The sequence below is a fragment of the Conger conger genome, chromosome 5, assembly GCF_963514075.1.
Source record: "Conger conger chromosome 5, fConCon1.1, whole genome shotgun sequence".
Taxonomy (NCBI): domain Eukaryota; kingdom Metazoa; phylum Chordata; class Actinopteri; order Anguilliformes; family Congridae; genus Conger; species Conger conger.
In genome coordinates, this window is record NC_083764.1 from 19,385,450 (window position 1) to 19,406,555 (window position 21,106).

Here is a 21,106-nt window from a genome sequence, read left to right on the forward strand (position 1 = left end):
CTTTACCCAGAAAATGTGGGCTACAGCACTCCAGTTCCCGGCCCTCACCGTCACTGATTGCCCACATCTCAGACCAAGGCCACACTTGACATGAGGATCTGAGACCCAGCTGGTTAGGAAATACTTGTGCGCTTCTGAGAGTTCATTTCCTGATTTATGAAGAAATGGGAATAAGTTAGATGATGCTGCTTTGACAGGTTCAGTACAGCTGGCCATGAGATACAACTTGGGGGCACAAGGTGGCAATACTACTGAAGAAGCCATTTTAAGTCATAAGTGAATATTCTAAACACAGCCTTGATTTGACTGACCAGACTCCCCCTCCCCCCCCCCCCCCCCCCCCCAAGACATTTTCTCTTTTTTCAGATGGAATATTAATGATGGTTGAATGTGTCACAACACACTGTGCATCACACCCTGCTGCTCATGGGGCTTTGGCTCATGTTTGGTGTAGCTTGTGCAGTTATCTGGCTAACTAAGTAATCCTGCTTTGTGGAACAGGCTTGTTCCCCAGACCATATAAACAGTAAAATGTACAGTATTGATTCAACTCAGTTCGCAGATTCAACACAGTGTACATATGAGTCCAACATGTACCTGTAAGAGTTGATTGAATGTTAAAGATTCTTCTGTGTACAGTATAAACAATGCTGAGTAATATGTTTATAACACCCACATGTGCCCATCCTCTTCATATGAAATCCAATATTTGATCACCTTAGCTTTCATACCAGCCCCATCGATCATCTGTTTGGTTTCTAATTAATGTACACTCACCCACAGCAGTCACTAAGTGAAACCGGGGTGTGAAACTGATGAAGTATTTTTTGTGCATTCCCCGGTCAGGGGTGCCAGTAATTATGGAGCCCACTGTATAAAATGATTAACATGAAATAAATGAGAGTGAATTCATAATTTGCAATTGGAGACTCTGCATATTGAATAAGGGACAGCTACAAATGTTTTCTACCCAAATACAGTAAATGGATTATTGCTGTATTGAGGTTCACTGATATAATCATAGCTATTGCCAAAAAAACCCACAAATTGGCTTTGTGATTGCTGAAATGGTGTGGATTTACTTTACAAAAATGGAAATCTCTGCGGAAGAAATCATTTTATCAATACAAATCATAATTTTATACGGCCTGTTATTAAATATATACAATCAAATGGTTGTCCCTAAAACCAGTCCCCTTTCGTTCACTGTTATTTGTTATAGGAGACATTGGCAGTCAGTGGGTTGCTGGTTCGATCCCATAATTGCTCAAGTGTCCCAGAGCAAGACACCTAACCCCCAAATGCCCCTGTTGAGCTGGTCAGTGCCTTGCATGGCAGCCAATCGCCGTTCGTGCGTGATTGTGCGTATGAATGGCCGAAAGAGAAGCATCAATTGTACAGCGCTTTGGATAAAGGCGTTTTTATAATTATATAAAGAATTATATAAATGCCGACCATTTACCATTATGCTGTACATGAAAGCCAAAATAATTTAGAGGTTTTATTTTACATTAAATGTATGTGTTTTTTTGTTCTTTTTTGTTATTGAAGGTTTATTATCTGCAAAAGGTGTGCAAAACCCTTTGTTCAATGAAACATGAATGTAGAGCAGTTCATAGCGCACGAATGAAGAAGCTGCAGCATTGTGTGCCTTTTTCCTTACCTAGCAACTATTGTCAACATAACTCACGGCACCGTTTTTGTGAATGAATTGTCTATTCACTTACACTTCCTCTTGAGTCACTGAAGTTGTTCTGATAAATACCGTGGTGGCAAACTAGCTAGCATCGAAAGAATACTGTCTACATACAATCGATGTTATTTCTGTGCAGCTGTACCGCGTGCATACATGTGAGAATAGCTGGATGGATAATTTACTTGAGTAAAATACTAATTTAACTAATGTCGAAGCAGGACTTTGAATCCTTGTAATTTGTAGGTTAGCAAGAGTTTGTTAGCTTGTTGGCTACCAGGTGTTTGTAATGAACTATTGAGCCTTTTTCCTGTGTGTATCAATATGTAAGTGGCTTATAATCAATATATCACATGTACGCTACTTGTTATCAAATCAAATGAACCTAGAGCATTAATTACAGCTGAGCTTATCACGCTGGGTTTCATCCCTGGTGATGCTCTGCCAGGCCTCTGCTGCAACTGTCTTCAGTTCCTGCTTGTTCTTGGGGCATTTTCCCTTCAGTTTTGTCTTCAGCAAGTGAAATGCATGTTCAATCGGATTCAGGTCAGGTGATTGACTTGGCCATTGCATAACATTCCCCTTCTTTGCCTTAAAAAACTCTTTGGTTGCTTTCGCAGTATGCTTCAGGTCATTGTCCATCTGCACTGTGAAGCGCCGTCCAATGAGTTCTGAAGCATTTGGCTGAATATGAGCAGATAATATTGCCCGAAACACTTCAGAATTCATCCTGCTGCTTTTGTCAGCAGTCACATCATCAATAAATACAAGGGAACCAGTTCCATTGGCAGCCATACATGCCCACGCCATGACACTACCACCACCATGCTTCACTGATGAGGTGGTATGTTTTGGATCATGAGCAGTTCCTTTCCTTCTCCATACTCTTCTCTTCCCATCATTCTGGTACAAGTTGATCTTTGTCTCATCTGTCCATAGGATGTTGTTCCAGAACTGTAAAGGCTTTTTTAGATGTTGTTTGGCAAACTCTAATCTGGTCTTCCGGTTTTTAGGCTCACCAATGGTTTACATCTTGTGGTGAACCCTCTGTATTCACTCTGGTGAAGTCTTCTCTTGATTGTTGACTTTGACACACATACACCTACCTCCTGGAGAGTGTTCTTGATCTGGCCAACTGTTGTGAAGGGGTTTTTCTTCACCAGGGAAATAATAATTCTGTCATCCACCACAGTTGTTTTCCGTGGTCTTCCGGGTCTTTTGGTATTGCTGAGCTTCGTTCTTTCTTTTTAAGAATGTTCCAAACAGTTGATTTGGCTACACCTAAGGTTTTTGCTGTCTCTGATGGGTTTGTTTTGATTTTTCAGCCTAATGATGGCTTGCTTCACCGATAGTGACAGCTCTTTTGATCTCATATTGAGAGTTGACAGCAACAGATTCCAAATGCAAATAGCACACTTGAAATTAACTCTAGACCTTTTATGTGCTCCTTGTAAATGAGATAATGAGGGAATAACACACAACTGGCCATGGAACAGTTGAGCAGCCAATTGTCCCATTACTTCTGGTCCCTTAAAAAATGGGAGGCACATATACAAACTGTTGTAATTCCTACACCGTTCACCTGATTTGGATGTAAATACCCTCAAATTAAAGCTGTAAGTCTGGAGTTAAAGCATATCTTGTTCGTTTCATTTCAAATCCATTGTGGTGGTGTATAGAGCCAAAAAGAGGAGAATTGTGTCGATGTCCCAATATTTATGGACCTGACTGTATATGCTGTGGAAAGTACCGAAAAGCACCATGTATTGGAAAGTATAAAATAGAACCATGTCTTGTATGGTGTCGTTATGATGCTCTTAATGATTCCTCTTTGTTAAACACAGATTACATACGTAATGCCCCTGAAATGGGTGTGTCAACAAGACAACAACCGCAAACACACAAGAAGCGAGCAACATCTTGGTTCCAGACAAAAAGGATTGAGATAATGGAGTGGCCAGCTCAATCCCCGACCTCAACCCATTGAAAACTTGTGGGGTGACATGCAGTTTCTGAAGCAAAACCCCAAAATTCACAGGAACTGTGGAATGTAGTTTGTTCATCCTGGGCTAAAATACCTGTTCCTAGGTGCCAGAAGTTGGCTGACTCGAGGCAACGCAGATGCGCAGCAGTTATCAAAAACAATGGTTATGCAACTAAATATTAGTAATTTAAAGTGAAGTTAAATCTTGAAAAATATCTTCAGTTTATACAGTTTGAAGAGAGTTTAAAGACAAAAATGTCGACACTGCCATTTTTTTGGATTAGATTAGATTAATATTCCTTTTCTTTGCTTCCTGTAAAAGAATAACGCAAACTTCATAAAATTGGCCAATACTTTGATTTGGTATTGAATGTGTAATGTTTCCACTACATTTGAAATATTGAACTAAAAGCTATTAAAAAATATTTGCACTTTATTCACTTTTTTAACGCACTATTTATTTGAACACAACTGTAACATTGGGAATTAATATGGGTCCTTTATGGCCCATGTTGTCAAAATTGGGATATTAATACAAAATTTACAAGTACAATAGGTTATTTCGGACTTCTAACGGTTAAGAGAATTACAGCAACAAACACCCTCAAAGCACAACACCCATTCTCAGTGAACGCACTGATGAGGATTTGAAATTATATTGTGATTTGATTTTGTGATCATCAAAAACAAGATAATTAATGAATACCTTGAATATGAAATGACGGAGACCCTCGGTTATGCCTCAAATATGAATATGGGTTTATTTGACCCAATGTCGTGCATTCCAGAGGTATTCAACATGTCGTGCCTTCTAGGGTTAAACAACCAAACTGATACATTTACACTGCCCAGTTTCTAGGTTACACGTTTATGCTCTTCAGATATCATGGCTGTTGACAGATGGAGAATGTTATGAGATCTCATCAGAAGAGCCATACAGATGGTCTGGAGCATGTGTAAAGGTACAAACATTTTCAGGATAATTTCAAGTTAATGCATCTCGATGTGGTTGTGGATTTCGGCATAGGCACAATTTAGGGTCAAATCTGGCAGCACGACCGATTTATGCATGAGGCCCCTCGGATGAGAATCAACTATAGGGCCCAGCCAGGCCTTTTAACAACTATAACTGTTTGGAGGCTCATGTGATGCAGTAGATGTTGAGAATAAGTATAGCAGCTCAATGAGCATAATTAAATTACTTTTTAGAGAGCTACTGTGCACCACAAAACATTAAAGCCCTTTCCTAATGCTCATTTAAAATGGCATGTAATCCACTTTTCTCTCCCATTTCACCAAGTACCATTTTCAGGCTGTCAATAATTCCAACAATCTTACCTCTTTGTAGACACGGTGCCCACCATAAAAATAGGAAGAGACTTAACTTGAAAATAATTTAAAGGACTATAATCGGTGCCATCTAGTGGCAAAAAAAAAAGCTTCTACCATAACAGCCATTCTACAGCAGTGGTGCAAAATAAAATTACTGGGGATGTCAGTGGATTTTTTTGGCGGTTTCAATTTAAACAGCGGCCAGTTATGGCCTTGAGAATCCAAGGTATGCAGATTCTTTAATTATGAACTAAAATGTAACACCGTTGTCGAGAACACCCTGGAAACCTGAAAACACACCAGCCCCCCAGGATGGGAGTTCTGACAGCATGGACACCAGAGTTCTATAATGACTTACATTACAACTTCATATTTTCAACATTATCAGGATGCCAGTTTAAATTCAGAATCCCATTATTCCGGTACCATCTGTCACATTACACTTCTACTGAACTGCCTGACTAAGGTCACACATGGTCACATACTTGGGAGTAAAATTAACCTTACAACTATTACTAAATCCTTAGCAGGTCTTCCAGCATGCTTAGCCAGATACAGTATGTGCTGAAGTGTTAAAACTATTCTGAAATGCCAACTTCTTTCCTGGTCGTTCAAAGGGCAGCAGCACATTACATTTAACACACAATGGGACATTTCATAATGTGCTCTTTGAGAATATACAAAATGTAACAGACGCTGGCAGAAAATAAGCAACATGCGACAGCAGCAGATGGTGAACTTGAACACAGCCACTCCCCAAATAGAAGACGGGTGGTTTCATAATTAAATATATAAACCTGTGTATGGACAGCAGAAATGGTATGTTGTTAATGTTGATAAACCTTATGAAGTGGCGAGCTGCAGGCCAGAGAGCAAGGCCGTGTCTGAATGCTCTGGAGTAGCATCCTTCCACACTTCTTACCGCTGATTTAATGACTATGTGAAGGTTCTACCACATTACTGACACCTGCACTGCTGAAGGACGTCATTCTGAGTTGGACTGACCAGGTCAGTCTGAATGCCTGATGAAAAATGAAAAGCACAAATTGAAAGGAGACCGATTTGCTAGAAAAGCCTTTACAAATTAGTTCAACTTGACTCGTTTCTACAAAATAAGTGCAACTCAGGCAAGAAACTCCAACATCAGAAATTCGATGTTTGAAACAGTATTTCTCTCAGCAGGTGGATCAGGAACATCTAAACGCATACTCAAGGCTGGGTGTTTTGCAATCCTGGCAAAAAGAAATTACATTTTCACAGAACAAAAACATGCTAAACGTAAAATGACAGTAAACAAATTTATTTTGTCATTTGCGCTTTACAGCTGGAATTCCGGGAATTCAAATACAACATCTTTGCCTGTTAGCTTCTTGTAGACACCGGAGAAGGTCTCGACCTAAAAGACAATCAACCAGACAATCAGTAGGCTATCTCTGGCAACAGGTTCAAAGTTTCTTCTACCACATACCAAAACGTGAAATTAACCGATACATTTCCAAGTAAGCAGATGACAAGCAAATATGAAGACTTAAAATATGTGCACTGCATGGTTTACCTCCCCAGTAACGGCCCGAAGGCTCTGGGAAGATGTAGGAATATACAGGACGCTGCCCACACCAGCCCGAGAGCCGGGGACAGGCTTGTTCTCCAACGTCGTGGAACGGGACTGTACGTCACGGCACTGAAGTGCTGCGCTCCCATACGCCACACGGACAGAGCCACACGAGAGCAACCTCGCAGGATGTCCACGTTGGGGGGGGTGGGGGTCAGAAACAGACAGGCAAAAGTTGGAAACTCACTTTGTGTTCAACATTGTTTTGTTGCGCCTTGTCGAGGTGGACCTTGATGAGCCTACTGCTGTCCAGTTTCACACGGATCCTCTTGCCGACGATTTCGCTGGGGAAGACCAGGTCTTCAAGGATTGCGTCGTGCACAGCAGTCAGGGTGCGACTGGAGAAGAGACGATTGCAATTTCAGCTCACGTCGACATATGCTCTGGAAACCTACATCAACATTCTAGAGGTCCAAAACACCCATTCATAAAGTAACAGCGCAGTTGGACCCATTTAATTGGCGCCCCACTGATGCAATTGCTGCATGTAGACCAACATAAACCAACTGCTACCAAACACACACTTTAGACATTTTCACTCCATTTAAACCCCTTTTGAATGACATTACTCAAAGAATTCAGACAATTAAGTCGTAAAGGACAAATGTGCACTGCATGGTTTACCTCCCCAGTAACGGCCCGAAGGCTCTGGGAAGATGTAGGAATATACAGGACGCTGCCCACACCAGCCCGAAAGCCGGGGACAGGCTTGTTCTCCAACGTCGTGGAACGGGACTGTACGTCACGGCACTGAAGTGCTGCGCTCCCATACGCCACACGGACAGAGCCACGCGAGAGCAACCTCGCAGGATGTCCGCGTTGGATCAAAGTAAAAATGCTCAATTGATGCAAAATGTCTACAATTGCAAAACATACGCAAACTAACAATGTGGTGTTCGCACCCTACTATATTATATTTCGAGGGAGGTCCAGATTCAAACACCATTAGCAATGTGGTCCAAAACAAACCTGAACTACTGTCCAATAGATTGGAATCACCTTTCTGCTTAAATTTTACTTTCTCTGATCAAACAATACATGGTCAAAGTGCACTCATCTTTTATTAAAGGGAATTTTTATACATTTTGGTTTTATCATGCAGTATCTACATAACTTTTTATATGTAGTCCCCCATTTCAATGTTTGAGACAAACACTGTCAAATAAGTCATGTTTTCTATTTGGTTGCATATCCTTTGCATGCCGTGACATCCTGATGTCTGTGATCCATCAACATCAGTCTGGATATCTTATTTTCAGGTTGTCCTACGAGTGATACTAAAACTCTTTGTATTTTAATGGATCTCTATTGAAATTGGGGGGTGGGACTAGATTCAGTTGTAAATTACACTAATACAGAATGGAACATTAGTTGGCTAAATGGCTTTAACTCATCAAGGGTCCAAGACATCAAATGAGCCTCAAACCACCATGCTGCTGCCAGATGCAGTAGATACTACAAGAACTGTTACTCCTGACAAATGTTCGTGTTGAACTCAATGGGGGAAAAAAAAAAGTCAGGAGAAAATATTCTTGTCGTATCTACTGTATATCTGACAGCAGCAGAGTGTTGTGAGGCTCATTTAATATTTTGGACCCTTGATGACTTAAAACCAGTTAGCCAACAAATGTTCCATACTGTATTGGTATAATGTACAGTGGAATCTAGACCCACCCCTCAATTCCTATAGAGATCCATTCAAATGCAAAGTCTGGGCTTTGACCACATTTGATTACACAAAGTAAAATATTAAACCAGGAAAAGAAAAAGACAAGGTGACCCCACACTTTTGAACAGTAGTGTATATCACTTTTGCCTATTCCATAACATGAGGATTTGAAATGCGGGGGGGGGGGGTGGTGGAGCAATTTGGAATTGACAGAACCTCACCTCCTGGGACGCTTCTGCTTGTTCTTTGTGCGGCTTTTCCTTGTGGGTTTGGGCAGAATTCTCCTCTGTGGAAAAAGGCGTTCACATTGCGATAAATCCCAACCTTGCCCTTCACAGCCTGGCAACCCATCATCCATAAATTAACTGAATTTACAAGCCCCCTCCACCTCAGCTGACATGGCAGTCATTGCCTGCCATGCATCACCCAGGTGGGTGCTACACATTGGTGGGCAAGATGAGCGGAGATTCTCCCCTTCACTGCAAAGCACTGAGATGACATACGCTGCCGCATAAATACAATACATTAATAAATTATCATTTCCCATAAGAACTCTGAACCCCGGTGTGCTTTCAAGGACAAGTTCGGTCTCGCCATCACAACTTAGTCATACGACCGACACTTAACCACAGCAATTTAGTAAAGCGCAAACAACATGGCAGGTTGAAAGGGTAATGTGCACTGCATGGTTTACCTCCCCAGTAACGGCCCGAAGGCTCTGGGAAGATGTAGGAATATACAGGACGCTGCCCACACCAGCCCGAGAGCCGGGGACAGGTTTGTTCTCCAACGTCGTGGAACGGGACTGTACGTCACGGCACTGAAGTGCTGCGCTCCCATACGCCACACGGACAGAGCCACGCGAGAGCAACCTCGCAGGATGTCCGCGTTGGATTTCAACAACTACTTAAGTAGTAGCAGCAATTATACACACAGAAAAGAACCCAGAACAAGTTTCTTTAAAGCCTTTGATAAATTTCCTCCTTTATGTTGAAGAAACCTAAGGACTGTGAATCCAACAAAAATCTGCCACCTAGCACACAAATACCAAGAGAAGCCTGGATAGGCAACACACAAGCCGGAGGTCATGGGATGGCAAAGCACCCCGATCTCACCTGTGCAATGAAGACCACATGCTTGCCACTGAATTTCTTCTCCAACTCACGGACGAGCCGGACCTGGATCTTCTGGAAGGACTTCAGCTGGGGCACAGGCACGAAGATGATGATGGCTTTTCTGTTCCCAGCAACCTCAATTTCCTGAGAAAGACAAGGCCGCTTTTAACCAAAAGAACTACAATAACCAATCACTCAGACACCTAGGGGAGCGCAAAGCCTCAGAATCTGGGGACATTTCAGGAAAAACATGTGCACTGCATGGTTTACCTCCCCAGTAACGGCCCAAAGGCTCTGGGAAGATGTAGGAATATACAGGACGCTGCCCACACCAGCCCGAGAGCCGGGGACAGGCTTGTTCTCCAACGTCGTGGAACGGGACTGTACGTCACGGCACTGAAGTGCTGCGCTCCCATACGCCACACGGACAGAGCCACGCGAGAGCAACCTCGCAGGATGTCCACATTGGGGGGGTGGGGGGATGGGGGTTTGACAACTTAACATTTACATTGCATGAACATGATTAACCCTCTTGAATAAATCATTGATCCCAGCAAACAGTTTACTACAGTAGACATTTACAAATGTTCACCAGAAATGTGTGAATAAGCTTAGAGGCAATGTTCTCTACTCAAGAGGCCAGTTCATGTTACTGACCTTAGCCGCAGTGATATTCAGCTCCCTCAGCTGAGCCTTCAAGTCAGAGTTCATCTCCAACTCAAGGAGGGCCTAGAACAGAACAAAGTCAATCTATCACCTATGGAATGTCAAATGAGCCATCCAGAGACCACAAACGTTATAACAGGGCAATTGAGGGGTTTGCTTGACTCTTGCGGAATATCCAATACAGGGGAAAACGTTCACTTACCTGGGAAATGCCAGATTCGAATTCATCAGGCTTTTCGCCGTTGGGCTTCACGATTTTGGCGCTGGTACTGAACATGGCCAATGTCTGAATTTTGGGAACAAGAGATATAAACTATCAGTTGAAAGTCATGACTTACCGAATCAGGTAAATGCAAACTCGGGAAGTGGCCGTCATTTAGCCGACTCGCATAGCTAAATTGCGTTACTTGCACTTGTGTCGACTGCAGTTTTAGCCAAGAAAACAAATGCTCCAAAATAGATAAATCTGGTTTCAAATCTTACGCACGCAATATCTCGTCACACAACCAGCAATGCATTCGTATTCAGTCGCTGCAATCCATTTTATAGAAATCACGATATCATTGTGCCTCCAAATGTCAATTAAACAAGTCTAGAAAATTTCAGGTTCCTTGTGCCGTGGCCAGACAACTAAGTTCGCTTGGTTAACGTTACCTAACAGTTACTTGAGGTTACTAAGTGAGGTTGCCGCTGGTCCTGCCATTTGTGCTAGCTTACCACAATCACGAAATCCTGAAGATGCCGTAGACAACGTGTAGCTAACAATTCTCCAGGTTACTCAAACAAAACATTTCTGCATTCAGAATGACTCGAGCACACTACATCTGCAAACATTGGCTTGTTCGCACCCGTACACACATGGGCCTCATAATGGCTTTCCGTATCCTTGATAGATCACCCATGTCCGCAACCATACAAATGCATTCGAAAGAGTTACGACAGCCATCCATCGTTTAAAGGATTAACATCTAATGTATCCACAACTCTTCCGCGAGTATGTGAGTAAAAATCTTAAATATAATCCCTATTTCCAACATTTTTTCTGAAAAACCAATGGCTGTATCAAAACGGACTACCAACCTCAGTCAACGTCGGCCTGGGAAGAGGCCGGAATATCGCGAGAGATTGGTAAAAGCGCGTTCTGCTGAAGGATCATGGGAAATGTCAAACACGGAAAAAGTTATATGAATCGCGCGAATTACTTTCCAGCCACCAGAGAGCGCACATCTTTCCTTTCTGATATTAAAAACGAAAACCAGGAACCTCTATTACAAGGTAGTGCCTTTAAAATACCATGGTGGCAAACTAGCTAGCATCGAAAGAATACTGTCTACAATCAATGTTATTTCTGTGCAGCTGTACCACGTGCATACATGTGAGAATAGCTGGATGGATAATTTACTTGAGTAAAATGCTAATTTAGCTAATGTCGATGCGGGACTTTGAATCCTTGTAATTTGTAGAGGTTAGCAAGAGTTTGTTAGCTTGTTGGCTACCAGGCTACCAGGCTACCACTCCTTGTGTTTGTAATTAACTATTTATTAGAAAGCTAGCTAGAGATAGTGATATTTAAATGTCTAAAGTTGCTGTTAATTGAAGGATAAACAGATAGCCGCTTACACCTTGTTTCTGGGCTAATGTTAAAATTGAGTCTTTACAGCATAGCACGTAGAGCTTTCTGCATTGGTACCGGAGAGATGGCCAAAGGGAAGTTCTTCTACGCCGTGAGGAAAGGTCTCACGCCCGGTGTTTACAATACCTGGTAGGTTTTGAGTTCAACTTCTTTTCACACTGCTGATAAAATAACAGTCGTTTATTGAATCTAGCCTTTTAATCTCTGATGTGGTCCAGGGATGAATGCAAAAGCCAAGTTGAAAAGTTCCCTTGCGCAAGTTTCAAGAAATTTGCCTCAGAGGAAGATGCCTGGGCTTTCGTAAAGAGCCAACCAGCAGCAATACCATTGGCTTCGTCTGCAGGTATTTGGAGTCACTAATCAAGATTTGTTAACTTTTATGAAAAGGAGGGAGCCCGGGTAATTACTTTAACAAACACATTACATGTTTGGCGACCCTTTCCACATTACAGTACACATGGGTGTTGGAGTCATTATGACCTGAGGAATTACCATCGGTGAAATTAATGTAATGGTAAATGTTAAATGATAAATGTACTGTTTACATAGCAAACAGTAGAAGCTCTATAATTACTGCACGTGGTTAGTCTAACATGTTGAAATATTGCTGTGAAGAGCACTGTAATATATAGTGCCCTCCATACTGTTTGGGACAAAGACCCATCATTTATTTATTTGCCTCCGTAGTCTACAATTTGAGATTTGTAATAAAAAAATCACACATGGTTAAAGTGCACATTGTCAGATTTTATATATTTTGGCATTTTTACATATTTTGGTTTCGCCATATATAAATTACAGCAGTGTTTATACATGGTTCCCCCCCACTTCAGGGCACCATAATGTTTGGGTCACAGCAATGTTATGTGAATAAACAGAGTCATGTTTTTGTATTTTATTGTATATCCTTAGCATGCCATGACTTCCTGATGTCTGTGACTTATCAACGTCACCTGGTCACAGGTTGTCCTACAAGCGATACTAAAACTTTTTTTTCCCGTTGAGTTCAACAGGAAAATTTGTCAGGAGAAGCAATTATTAGGTAGGTTTCGTTCCTTCTTTTCGTCTTTAATCATACGTGATACGGTAACACTTCAAACTTCGGTGAAATGCTTCCGGAGAGAAAATATCACTTGTATCTATTCTGTGTTGGTTGACTTGCCCATTAGTTTTGAAAAACACATCGCTTATATTTTCACTCTTTATTCTCGTCATCACGTTTTTATCTTCTACTTGGAAATGGCATGGCCCTGTTGCTGTCGTATCAACATTGAAAAGATACAAGTGATATTCCCTCCCCCCCTCCCCCGGAAGCATTTAACTTTGGCTCAGAAAATTGGAGGTGTGCCACTGCATCAGGTATGATTAAATAAAAAAGATTGAAAGAAATCTAACACCGCATGCCGGAGATGGTTGTTACTGTGCTTACAAAATAAACCTGTTATACCGCGATGGCTCTCTCGGCCAGCCCTAGTTAAGAGGTCACAGACATCAGGAAGTCATGGCATACAAAGGATATGCAACAAAATACTAATTGAACCACGTGATTTTTATTTTACAAATCTCCCATTGTGGTGTACAGAGGCAAATAAATAAATGATGGGTCTTTGTCCAAAACATTATGGAGGGCACTGTAAAAACATACCTGTCACCATATCCTTTGACTTGTAGTAGCTCAGATTTGAGTGAGTTGGCCAGGTACAGTACTAGCTTGTGTGTTAATATGATTTGATTGGTTTTTCCAGAAGGTGGCAGCTGTGTGCCAGAGGCCCTTAAAATTGCACCTGAAGCCATTTCCGCATTTCCGATTGGAGGTAAGCGGCCCCATGTGGATCCAGATGAAGTGGACCATGGAAAGCGATTGAAATGCGCAGTGGGAGCGCTGTCGAAAGCCTGCTCAACACCACCCAGCAGTGATGGGTTCACCTACATGGGTAAGTAAATGGCCTGAAATAAAGTCTGATAATGCTGCTTTACGGTCTCTGAATGTTCAGGCATCTCATCGTGATTACAGGCTTTAGCCTTGGTCTCACTCTGCCATTACTGGCTGTGATCAAATTATGAACTTGCCCAAAGTGTCAACAGGCTTCTGCTCAAGGGTGTGGGGTAAAACACTTTACAAAAATGTTACATGAATTGGCATCAACTAACAAAGCTGTTAACTGACTACGTAACGACAGAGAAGTTAATCTGTACAGTTTTCTTAATGTTTTTTACATAATTAATTCATGTTAACTATAGTTGATGACAATTCATAATGGAATGAAAAAAACACTTCATGGTTAACTAATTATAAGTGTATCCCAAGGTTTAATGATGCATACATATTCATGTAAGGATTACATAAGTTCGTAGTTGACAAACAGTTTATTTAATTCACAAAATGCATCAACAACTGTTCCTCTAGTATTTCGCCATGAATTAGTTACTTGAACCAATGAGTTTGCATGTGCAAGATTTCTTCAAAGATATGAACAATGAACAATGCGTGTTTTGAACAGGTGAACAGGCAGTGTTACTAGTGCTTACCGTTTTGAGTCTTGTGTCTAAGGTTTTAAAAATTGAGCACAAACTTGAGGTTACTGCCAGTGATTGTTAAAAAAAACATACCGATATACTGTACTGTGCAAAAGTTTTAGGCAGGTAAATGGTTGGCATTTATATAGCGCCTTTATCCAAAGCGCTGTACAATTGATGTTGGTGATTGGCTGCGATGTAAGGCACCAACCAGCTCGTCAGGATCATTTGGGGGTTAGGTGTCTTGCTCAGAGACACTTCGACACAGCCCGGGCGGGGGATCGAACCGACAACCCTCCGACTGCCAGACGACTGCTCTCACTGCCTGAGCCATGTCGCCCTGTAGGCAGGTGTGAAAATGCTGTAAAGTGAGTGAACAGAATAAAATCTAAATCAATATTTGGTGTGACCACCCTTTTGCCTTCAATTCTTCTAGATACACTTGCACAAAGTCAGGGATTTTGTAAATATAGTCAGGTGTGTGATTAACCAGTTATGCCAAACAGGAGCTAATGATCACCAATGTAATATGCAGGTTGAAACACAATCATTAACTGAAACAGAAACAGCTGTGTAGGAGGGTTAAAATTGGGTGAGGAACAGCCAAACTCTGATTTGATTTCACTGTTCATTCACTTCTTCTGTTCATGCATTTTGTTAATTGATAAAAATAAACTATTAACTTCTGTTTTTGAAAGCATTCTTATTTTACAGCATTTTCACACCTGCCTAAAACTTTTGCACAGCACTGTAAATGGGGTGATTGTTGTTTGTATCTATAATATGATGTGCACTGTGGTCTAACGTGCCAGGGTTAATTTGTAGGTGATGCAGTGGTGGTCTACACTGACGGTTGCTGTTCAAATAACGGGAATCATGGAGCACGCGCTGGAATTGGAGTCTACTGGGGACCAGACCACCCTATGTACGTGCATTCGACTGCTCGTCATTGATCACGGGTGGTTGATATGTGTTTATGTATTCTTGTGGAAAAAGTGCTTCATTTCTGTACCTTGGACTAAAATAGATTTTTACAGTTTCCGAAGCTATGTATAATTAAATACAGAGTTGGAAAGACCTGGGGTCAGAAAGTAAAAGTCTTGCCATCCGTGTCTTCCACCCATTAATTCAGCCAGGTGACTTCACAAATTAGTTTTACCTCCTGGCTGAAGAATTGTGCTAATTGGCTAATCCAGGTGGTTGAAACCAAATACTGGGCAGGACTTTTACTTAATGAACCTGAATCTTTCACCTCTGATTAAAAGTCACCTCATAGTAGTGTCTCCTCCCCACATGCACAAGGAGATTTCAGCTCATGATCTCAAACCCTGTCCATTACTAGACACTCACTGAATTGGACCTTTGCTGCAGTAATGAGGGCACATTGCGCAGTATCTTCTTAAAGCCACTCTACTGACATGTAACATTAAACCGATATTGTTTTGTTAAACTGTTTGGTAACACTTTACAATAAGGTCCAATGAATGTAGTTAACATGAATTAGTGATTTACAAATGCATGAAATTCACTTTTCATTAGTTAATGTATAGCTTAAGTAATGTATTTCGTAACTAAAATTAGACTACCAGTAAATGTATCTGTTGATGGTTTTCTCATTCCAATATGAATTGAAATGAACGACTGTATTTGTTGGCATGTATTCATGATGTACAAATGCATAAACAAAGCTGAACAGCTTAACGTTTCAGTAGTTGGATAATTAACAACTCCATTAGTTCATGCCAATTCATGTAACCTTATTGTAAAGTGTTACCAGCTGTTTTGTTATGAAACTTTGAGTGAACCTTTTCTGTTTATCAACGCAGGAACGTTTGTGACCGGCTACATGGAAGACAAAGCAACCAGAGGGCAGAATTGATGGTGAACCTTTTTCCCCCTGGGCTCCTACGTACTCATTGACTTGCTACATTTACTTGTATTTGAGTGTTAATAAGTTTCTCCTTCCTGCTTATGTTCTTTTGTCCTTCTGATACAGGCTGCCTGTAAAGCTCTGGAACAAGCGAGAGATGAAAACATTAAGAAGCTTGTACTCTATACAGATAGCAAGTTTACCATCAATGGTTTGTGCTTTTCCTTTTCAAATTCTTAATTTGAACTTGGACGTTTTATCCATCATAGTTGCGTGTCTGAATGTGAAAACCATTCGCAATTTACATTTTATTCAGTGTGATGGATGTCTCCATTCTCACGTGAATGTAAGCATTAATATGTTGGATGTGCCGTCGTGCAATGGCACCAATATACAGTCAGTGAGCAGTTTATTCGGTATTTATTATACTTTAAAAAACATTTTTTACCTATTGGTCTTCTGCTGCGGTAGCATATCGACTTAGAAGTTTGACATGTTGTGTGTTCAGATTTGCTCTTTTGCATACCACTAATGCGTGGTTATTTGCGTCACTGTCACCTTCCTGTCAGCTTCAACCTGTCTGGCTCTCTCCTCTGACCTCTCATTAGCAAAATGTTTTTTGCCCACAGAACTGCTGCTCACTGAATTTTGTTTGTTTTTCCCACAATTCTCTGCAATCTCTAGAGACTGCTGTGTGTGAAAATCCGAGGGGGTCAGCAATTTCTGAGATACTCAAACCACTCTTTCTCGCACTAACAATCATTCCACTGTCAAGGTCACTTGGATCACATTTCTTCCCCATTCTGACATTTGGTCTGAAGAAACCTCTCGACCATGTCTGCATGCTTTTGTTGCCACATGATTGGCTGATTTAAATATTTGCATTAGCAAGCTGGTGTACAGGTCTGCCTAATAAACTAGTCATTGAGTGCATATTGCTTAGCCATTGAGGACAGTGTCTGAAATGTTCATCATTTTAAAGGCATCACAAGTTGGGTGAAGAGCTGGAAAGCTAACGGCTGGAAGCGGGCTTCCGGTGGGGAGATCATCAACAAAGATGATTTTGAAAAACTTGATAAATTAAATCAAGAGTTGAATGTTGTATGGGTAAGTGATCTATGTTTTTGTACACTGTAATAATGGAACAGTACTTTGAGAGGGTTGGAAAAAGAAAACCCTAAGTGCTGAGGAACGACACCTCTTTGCTGGTCTATTTTTAAGTTGTAGCCTGTCTAAATGAGCTCCAGCCTCATACACAGACATACAGAATACTGACACCATGCTCACTAGTAATGTCCTTGATCAAGGAAAGTGGAATAACTTATGGCAGTTACACATCTACTAATCAAGGTCCTTCGCAAGGACTCCAGTGGTTGATGAGTAGAGTCTGGTGTGCAACTGCCATAAATCATTCCACTTTCTTTGATCACGGACATTACTAGTGAATATGGCGTCAGTCAGGCATTCTGTATGTGTGTGTCTGAGGTTGAAGCGACAACTAATGGTTGCTTGGTTGGAACAAAAGTCCCTTTCTAAGATTGGTGGCCCCTGACTTCTGGAATAATTTGCAGATTGTGAGAGCCACTCGGTGCATGTACAACTTTGAGAATCTGCAGAATGTTATTCACCATCGCTCTGCTTTCTTCCGGTCTGCCTCTCTGTCTCCCGCCACCCCCTCCCCCCGCCTCGCTCTGCCTCCAGCTTCACATTCCTGGCCACGCCGGCTATAAAGGGAATGAAGAGGCGGACCGGTTGTCGCGAGAGGGAGCGTCAAAGCCATTACAGTAGTCCAGAGGAAATGGATGTGCTTCCATTCCCACACTGACGCGATGCCCTGCAATGAAGCCGTTATCTGTCAGTCATTAAAATGAAAGGCATGGCGGCATCTAACACTCATGCTCTTGACTGTACTTCTGATTATTGTACCTATAAACTATAAACAAGTGGGGCTTCAAGGTTTCTGCGTTTGCCATTGCTGGCTTGTAACTGAGGGATGCTAGGGTTAGACTTGCACTGCAGGCCTTTTCCCATCCGATGTTTAGTTATTTAATTTTTCGTAGAATAATTTGACTGGCCGTCAGCTCCATTCAGTGAGTGGATTGAAATGCTGATTTTGCGGTTTGGGCTGGTTTTGCTCGTCACCTGTCATTTTCAGGATTTAACCTTGGCCTCATACGAAAAACATGGTCTTTATGCGTCCATGGTGGGAGAATGGATCTGAACTGTGTCCAAGAGAGTCTGTATTTTTAATTAAAATGTATTTTTGAGATTTATGAATGTTAATCGTGGTTAAAAAGTTAAAACTTTAAAAGTGAAGCATTTAAGAGCCCTTTTTTTGCTGTATAGCCTTGTTTATCTGTAAATAAAATTGAATATTCATTAAAGGTCCAGGAAAATGAAATCTGTGAATTCTTTGCTGTGTTCATTAATCCTTTTTGGTTTCACGAATGCCCCTGAAATATTTTTCTAATGATTCTTGCAAAAATGTTTCATATACAAAAGCCTGTGCGGAGTGGCTTGCTTTCCCCCTTGGCTAAACATCAGGTTTTCAGTGGGTGTTGTTAGCGGGCTACAATGTACATCACTAAAATGCTAAGATCAGTGAAATCCTTTCTATTTTTCATTTGGGAATGATGCTCTTGCTTAGGCATTGCATGTTCTCTGCATTCAGAAAAACCAATACACTTTTTTCTTTCTCAAAAAATGAGACTCGCAAGAGATGAGTTTTATTTCTGGAGAACCACAGGCACTGCAATATTGCAATAGCCCCAACAGTTAATATTTATAGTGCTCATTTTCACAAGGAGCACTTAATCAACTAACTACAAAAACAGTGTGACTTTGCTAAAAAGCTAGTGCTGATGTGCCTTCAACTCCCCAACTTACTGCCATAGCTGGCGTTGATAAAATATATGGAATCTCAAAGCCTTTCTTAATTTGGGTGTAGTATCCAGAGTTTAAGACTCTTAAAGAGTTTGAAGTATCTGCGGCTTTAACTACAGTATATGATGGTAAAGCTTTCCTTATGTTGCTTTCTTTCCTGTTGTCTGGTGGTTTAACATTACTGTAAGAAAACATGGTTGTTTCAAACTAAGCAGGTAAACATCCAATGCTGTTGTCATCTATATAGCTCCCTGATCCACCACCTGTGTACAAAACAGACAGACAGCGCAGTGACACAGAACTGTAGGCACTCATTGTCAAAAGTCGGCCCCTGTGAATGCCGGGAGAAAAGAAACAACCAGAATAAAATTCGTTTCAGAAAAAACTTGCTCTCTCGAACAGTAGATGACACTGCTGCTCACCGCTCTGAAAAACCAGGAGAATCCCAATAAGCCCTGGCACCTTTCCATGCACAGGAGCTGTGGTGTTCTGTCCCTCGCTGTGGTTCATAAGCATAGCATTTAATGCAACTACTAATAAATAAACAATGTATCTGAGAATCAGGGAGGAGGCTTTCTAAATGCTACCCTTCCGTGTGCTTAGGTAGCAGTTATAATGAAAAGGCAACCTGGGGGTATTTCACACTCTGATTAGACCTCATGTTGGACTTAATCACACCATTGTGGCCAATTGGCTTCTTGTGCAGTGGTAGACCAGGGCTAATCAGGACCTGTGAAATAGCCCCTGTGTATTTCTACATACTGTGTTTCAGATAAAGTGCTCTCTTGTACACCAAGTTTGTTCCGAACCAAAAAGGCTTTTCCCCTTTCCCTCAGGTAGCATCTGTCTCGCTGTTCTGAACTCAGCCCTAAACAGCAAGAGAATGGTGGGTAATATAATCTACAGGGACACAAATGAACAATGTGAGCTTTACCCAGAACATGTGGGCCACAGCACTCCAGTTCCCGGCCCTCACCGTCACTGATTGCCCAGCTCTCAGACCAAGGCCACACTTGACATGAGGATCTGAGACCCAGCTGGTTAGGAAATACTTGTGCGCTTCTGAGAGTTCATTTCCTGATTTATGAAGAAATGGGAATAATTTAGATGATGCTGCTTTGACAGGTTCAGTACAGCTGGCCATGAGATACAACTTGGGGGCACAAGGTGGCAATACTACTGAAGAAGCCATTTGAAGTCATAAGTGAATATTCTAAACACAGCCTCGATTTGACTGACCAGACTTTCCCCCCAGATATTTTATCTTTTTTTCAGATGGAATATTAAGGATGGTTATGGGAGGAATGTGTCACAACACACTGTGCATCACACCCTGCTGCTCATGGGGCTTTGGCTCATGTTTGGTGTAGCTTGTGCAGTTATCTGGCTAACTCAGTAATCCTGCTTTGTGGAACAGGCTTGTTCCCCAGACCACATAAACAGTAAAATGTCCAGTATTGATTCAACTCAGTACGCAGATTCAACACAGTGTACATATGACCCCAACATGTACCTGTAAGAGTTGATTTAATATTAAACATTCTTCTGTGTACAGTATAAACAATGCTGAGTATTATGTTTATAACACCCACATGCCCCCATCCTCTTCATATGAAATCCAATATTTGATCACCTTAGCTTCATACCAGCCCCATCGATCATCTGTTTGGTTTCTAATTAATGTACACTCACCCACAGCAGTCACTAAGTGAAACCGGGGTGTGAAGCTGATGAAGTATTTTTTGTGCATTACCGGTCAGGGGTGCCAGTAATTATGGAGCCCACTGTATAAAATGATTAACATAAAATAAATGAGAGTGAATTCATAATTTGCTATTGGAGACTGTGCATGTTGAAGAAGGGACCGCTACAAATGTTTTCTACCCAAATACAGTAAATGGATTATTGCTGTATTGAGGTTCACTGATATAATCATAGCTATTGCCAAAAAACCCCACAAATTTGCTTTAGCAATAGGGATTCAGACATGTATTGATCTAACAGAGCATTGGTAACTCTAAAACCCTGATTCTTTTTAACAGGGATGACCAACAGGCGTTGTGCTGTGAAAGTCAATGACTAGTCGCTAATGTACCATCCAAGACTGCATGGTGTGATAACAAAATGTTTTA

General features: G+C 41.4%; 2 protein-coding genes and 4 non-coding genes across 6 annotated transcripts; 1 reads left to right on the top strand and 5 right to left on the bottom strand.

Moving 5' to 3' along the window:
* Window positions 1–6,293: 6,293 nt before the first annotated feature.
* Window positions 6,294–11,224, bottom strand: rps7 (ribosomal protein S7). Its single transcript, XM_061241120.1, has 7 exons — window positions 11,152–11,224; window positions 10,274–10,357; window positions 10,063–10,134; window positions 9,406–9,549; window positions 8,512–8,576; window positions 6,809–6,959; window positions 6,294–6,405 (listed from the first exon to the last, which is right to left on the bottom strand). The coding sequence occupies exons 2-7, from the start codon at window positions 10,346–10,348 to the stop codon at window positions 6,328–6,330; spliced, it is 585 nt and encodes a 194-aa protein (XP_061097104.1). The 5' UTR covers window positions 10,349–10,357; window positions 11,152–11,224; the 3' UTR covers window positions 6,294–6,327.
* Window positions 6,543–6,763, bottom strand: LOC133129858 (small nucleolar RNA SNORA73 family). Its single transcript, XR_009708861.1, has one exon. It is a non-coding gene; the product is annotated as a small nucleolar RNA SNORA73 family (small nucleolar RNA).
* On the bottom strand, window positions 7,224–7,444 carry LOC133129862 (small nucleolar RNA SNORA73 family). Its single transcript, XR_009708863.1, has one exon. It is a non-coding gene; the product is annotated as a small nucleolar RNA SNORA73 family (small nucleolar RNA).
* On the bottom strand, window positions 8,963–9,183 carry LOC133129863 (small nucleolar RNA SNORA73 family). The gene has a single exon (XR_009708864.1). It is a non-coding gene; the product is annotated as a small nucleolar RNA SNORA73 family (small nucleolar RNA).
* LOC133129861 (small nucleolar RNA SNORA73 family) lies at window positions 9,654–9,874 on the bottom strand. The gene has a single exon (XR_009708862.1). It is a non-coding gene; the product is annotated as a small nucleolar RNA SNORA73 family (small nucleolar RNA).
* Window positions 11,225–11,355: 131 nt separating the features above from the next.
* Window positions 11,356–18,492, top strand: LOC133127965 (ribonuclease H1-like). The gene is made up of 8 exons (XM_061241119.1): window positions 11,356–11,833; window positions 11,923–12,047; window positions 13,450–13,638; window positions 15,047–15,146; window positions 16,048–16,102; window positions 16,218–16,302; window positions 17,074–17,198; window positions 17,793–18,492. The coding sequence occupies exons 1-8, from the start codon at window positions 11,709–11,711 to the stop codon at window positions 17,877–17,879; spliced, it is 891 nt and encodes a 296-aa protein (XP_061097103.1). The 5' UTR covers window positions 11,356–11,708; the 3' UTR covers window positions 17,880–18,492.
* Window positions 18,493–21,106: the final 2,614 nt, after the last annotated feature.